The sequence below is a fragment of the Rana temporaria genome, chromosome 13, assembly GCF_905171775.1.
Source record: "Rana temporaria chromosome 13, aRanTem1.1, whole genome shotgun sequence".
Lineage (NCBI taxonomy): Eukaryota > Metazoa > Chordata > Amphibia > Anura > Ranidae > Rana > Rana temporaria.
This window is the reverse complement of record NC_053501.1, coordinates 29,670,591-29,675,597: the sequence shown is the minus strand read 5'-3', so window position 1 is coordinate 29,675,597 and position 5,007 is coordinate 29,670,591. Positions and strand designations below refer to the sequence as shown.

General features: G+C 49.7%; 1 protein-coding gene across 1 annotated transcript in view; it reads right to left on the bottom strand.

The window, feature by feature from the left end:
- Nucleotides 1-4,023, bottom strand: part of ZBTB42 (zinc finger and BTB domain containing 42) — a 9,892-nt gene extending 5,869 nt beyond the window's left edge. Inside the window, exon 1 of the mRNA XM_040332561.1 lies at nt 3,702-4,023. Coding sequence (XP_040188495.1) covers nt 3,702-3,774 — 73 coding nt within the window. The 5' untranslated portion in view covers nt 3,775-4,023. The remainder of the gene's footprint in view (nt 1-3,701) is intronic.
- Between the last annotated feature and the right edge of the window lie 984 nt (nt 4,024-5,007).

Here is a 5,007-nt window from a genome sequence, read left to right as displayed (position 1 = left end):
CTCCAATCCAATTAAACTCCAATTAAAAAAAAAAAATTAAATTTCTGCACTGCTAGGGACACTTTTTTTTGTCCCTGGAAATGTTTAATACGATCGTTCTAATTTATTATTATTTATTACAAACAATAAATGTGTCACATTTATCAGGGAGGGTGAGACAGAGACTAATACTGGAAGTGTAAAGTCTGGTGCAGCTGTGCATGGCAGCCAATCAGCTGCTGACTTCAGATTGTTCAGTTCAGCTTTGACAATAAAAGCTGGAAGCTGATTGGTTTCTATTAAGGATGAGCTCCGGCGTGTTCGCATAGAACACGTGCAGAGCCCGCCAGGAAGTCGGCACCCGCGCTAATCGCAGCCAGGCAGACATTGTCCGATGCTCGGCTGCAGAGATCGGGAAATGTCTGCCTGGCTGTGATTAGCGCAGCGCGGGTGACTTCCTGGCGGGCTCTGCACGTGTTCTATGCGAACACGCCGGAGCTCATCCTTAGTTTCTATGCAGAGCTGCACCCGATTTTCCACTCTCCAGTTTTAGTAAATCAACCCCTAATGCCGCGTACACGCGATCGGTCCATCCGATGAGAACGAACCGATGGACCGTTTTCATCGGTTAACCGATGAAGCTGACTGATGGTCCGTCGCGCCTACACACCATAGGTTAAAAATGCGATCGTGTCAGAGCGCGGTGACGTAAAACACAACGACGTGCTGAGAAAAACGAAGTTCGATGGTTCCGAGCATGCGTCGACTTGATTCTGAGAATGCGTGGATTTTTAACGATCGTTTTTTTACCATCGGTTAGGAATCCATCGGTTAAATTTAAAACAAGTTGGCTTTTTTTTAACCGATGGTTAAATAACCGATGGCGCCCACACGCGATCGGTTTGGACCGATGAAAACGGTCTATCAGACCATTCTCATCGGTTTAACCCATGGGTCTTCAAACTACGGCCCTCCAGTTGTTCAGGAACTACAATTCCCATCATGCCTCATCAGGTCTGCGAATGTCAGAGTTTTACAATGCCTCATGGGATGTGTAGTTCTACAACAGCTGGAGGGCCGTAGTTTACGGATCCTTGGTTTAACCGATTGTGTGTACGCGGCATAAGGGTTATAATACACAATACAATATAAACTACAACTATGGGGACCTACCTAATCGATCCTATCAATCTGCATCCAATCAGGCAAGCCCTTACACGACACAGTGGATGATCGATCCGGCCATACAGGCTTCCCTAACTGATCGATTTATTTTTAGTCTCGATCTCTATCAATAGGAACAATCGATCTATCATCAAAAACCCAAAACGACTAGATCGTTCAGGCAGGTCTTCATATTACTCTAATGGTGGCCATACACACTTTGCTAAATGATCGCTTTCTCTTCCAATCAATATATAATCCATTCAATCGATATGGGAAGTGGATCAATCGGTGGAACGTGCAATCGTTAGTTATCGATCGTATTTCACTACGCAAATCGTATAATCCATGAGCAAAGCAACTAAATGCTGTTGACCGACGCAACACAAATCGATGAATAAAAGCGAGTCTATTGGTTGGAAAGTTATGCCAATTTGATTGTTTGCCAAATCAATCGTTTGGATCAAAAAATCACAGCATGCATGGCCACCATAAAGGAGCACGTGATCGAATTGCACATCTGTCGAATGATACGCATGTATGGCCACCATAAGGAAGCATGTGATTAAACCGAATCGTTAACTTAAAGCATATATGGCCACCAGCATGTGATCGGATTGAATAATTCAAAGCATATAGGCCCACTATAAGGGAGTATGTGATCGAATTGCACATCTGTCGAATGATAAGCATGTATGGCCACCATAAGGGAGCATGTGATCGGATTGAATAATTCAAAGCATATAGGCCCACTATAAGGGAGTATGTGATCGAATTGCACATCTGTCGAGTGATAAGCATGTATGGCCACCATAAGGGAGCATGTGATCGGATTGAATAATTCAAAGCATATAGGCCCACTATAGGGGAGCGTGTGATCGAATTGCACATCTGTCGAGTGATAAGCTCGAAGCATGTATGGCCACCATAAGGGAGCGTGTGATCGAATTGAATAACAAATTTAAAGCATGTATGGCCACATAAACGATCATGTGATCCAATTGCACATCTGTTGAATGATAAGCTGGAAACATATATGGCCACCATAAGGGAGCGTGTGATCGAATAATAAATCTGAAGCATGTATAAAGGAGCGTGCAATCAAATTGAACAACATAAAGCCTGCCCGGCCACCGTCGTGGAGATTGTACAATCAGATTGTACAGTGGGTGTGCTGCAGTTGACTAAACACATGCAAAGTTATGACTGCTGAGCCATTCTTTATAAATGTTGACGCTGGGACACTTTATTATTTACAAACACTGACTTTCTAATGACAAACTCTCCTCTGGGGGTCTAATTAGGGCATTTGCCCATTAAAGTGCCCCTTGGAAATCCTTCCAAATCTTTTGACACATCAGAGTTGCAATTTATATAAAAATAAAAAAAAATAAACACTGTTGCCAAAGAAGAAAAAAGAAAAGAAAACAGTAACATGTCAACTGTCTACTAAGAAGAGTTTCCGAAAGCGTCTGGGGGGGGGGGGGGGGTGTAGATCTGCTGCGATCGCCCCACTGGGGGTGGAGATCAGGGGGTGCGGAGTGTCTGCTGCGGTCGCCCCCCTGGGGGTGGAGATCAGGGGGGTGCGGAGTGTCTGCTGCGGTCGCCCCCTTGGGGGTGGAGGTCAGGGGGGTGCGGAGTGTCTACTGCGGTCGCCCCCTTGGGGGTGGAGGTTATGGGGTGCGAAGTGTCTGCTGCGGTCGCCTCCCTGGGGGTGGAGGTCAGGGGGGTGCGGAGTGTCTACTGCGGTCGCCCCCTTGGGGGTGGAGGTTATGGGGTGCGAAGTGTCTGCTGCGGTCGCCTCCCTGGGGGTGGAGGTTATGGGGGGTGCGGAGTGTCTGCTGCGGGCGTCCCGTTGTGTGTGGAGGTCAGGGGGGGGGGGGGGTGCGGAGTGTCTGCTGCGGTCGCCCCCCTGGGGATGCAGGTCAGGGGGGGTGCGGAGTGTCTGCTGCGGTCGCCCCCTTGGGGGTGGAGGTTATGGGGGTGCGGAGTGTCTGCTGTGGTCGCCCCCCCTGGGGGTGCAGGTCAGGGGGGTGCGGAGTGTCTGCCGCGGGCGTCCCGTTGTGTGTGGAGGTCAGGGGGGGGGGTGCGGAGTGTCTGTGACCTTAGCAGCCCGTCCCCTCCCCCCGGGGGCCCCAGTCTCCTCCAACGGCAGCAGGTTGCTGAGAGTTTAAGGAAGTGCAGACAGACCTCATTGTATCCGCAAACACCCCCCCGCCGTGTCGCTGCCAATCCCAGCCCGGATCGCTGCCGTTTTCCCACGGCTAAGCCTGGCTGATTCGCCCTCTAAAAAAAAAAAAAAAAAAAAATAGAAGAAGAATACAAAAAAGTTGCTGCTTTTTGCAAAAAATAAATAAAAATAACCTGCAAGGCAAGTTGTGGCCCTTTGAAGGCGGCGGCGATCAGATGTGCCCGGGCTGTGTGCAGAGTGTCCCCAGGGGTGCCGGATTAGCCACAGTCCAGATGGGGACAGCAGAAACTTGTCTGATCCAGAGGAGCCCCCCCTCCCCCCTCCGGGAATGAGATCATCAGAGAAGGGTAATAAGGGGGGTACTTACAGGCTGGTGTGGGGGATCCTGGTGCTGGAGTGTGCTGGGGAGGCCAGAGTTTGTGGGGATCCTGCGGCTTCATGGAGACCCCCAGATGTGTGTGCTGCTGTCACCTCCCTCCTCCTCTGTGTTAGTGGCAGCCTAGCAGCGCTGTGTTGTTGGAGGAGCAGCAGGTTCAGGTTGGTTGGTAAGAGGACACTCTCGCGATAGGCAGGCTGTGCACACAATAGTTGTATTGCTCCAGGGCTCTCTCTCTCTCTATTCCCCCCCCACCCACCACCCCCCCGGTGATCCGGGCTCAGGTTCGCTGTGTACAGCCTGATCTCCCCGGTGCTGTGTGTGCGCAGAGCCTGGCACTGGACACACTGCTGGCTCCCCCTCCCTCCACTCTCTCCCTCCTCCCCAGCCAGCAATGGCAAGAACCAATGGGAGAGGCGGCTGCTGCAGCTGTGCCCTTCTCACATAAACAGGCTGCTCTTGTTAGAAGGCAATGCTCACATCCAGGGCCAGGCTGGCAGCTTCCCCTCTGCTGGGGGGGCACTGGCCAGATGACAGCCCTCCTCACATCTCCCACCATCAGTCTGCTGCACAACTTCTTGGGGATTAAAAAAAAAGTTCCATCCACTGCCTTCTTTTTTTTTTTTGCAGTTAGGAGCAATCCTAGATTTTATTTATTTATTTATTTATTGACATTTGTTGATTACAACTTTTTGCTATAAAATTTCTTAAAATCCCCCAGAGAAAAATTGAGTACTGTCCGTGATACTTTTTTTATTTGCATTAACATACAATGGGCCAGATTCAGGTACAATTACGTTGCTCCCCCGCGGCGTAACGTATCTGATTTACGTTACACCGTCGCAGGTTTACAGCGTAAGTGCCTGATTCACAAAGCTCTTACCTGTAAACTTGCGGCGGTGTAACGTAAATCTGCTCGGCTCAAGCCCACCTAATTCAAATGGGGCGGGCACCATTTAAATTAGGCGTGTTCCCGCGCCGAACGTTCTGCGCATGCTCCGTGTTTTAATTTCCCGACGTGCTTTGCGCGAAATTACGGCGCCCCGATGGTTTTTTGAACGGCGACGTGCGTTACGGCGTTTCGTATTCCAGGACGTCTTACGCAAAAAAAAAAATTCGAAATTCGACGCGGGAACGACGGCCTTACTTTAACATGGCTGTTCTAAAGATAAGCCATGTTAAAGCAGGTGTAACTTTGCGACGGGAAAAACCGACTAGCGACGACGTACGAGATTGCGACGAACGTGCGGATCTTAGTGGATCGCCGTAACTAGTCATTTGCATATTATACGCCGAC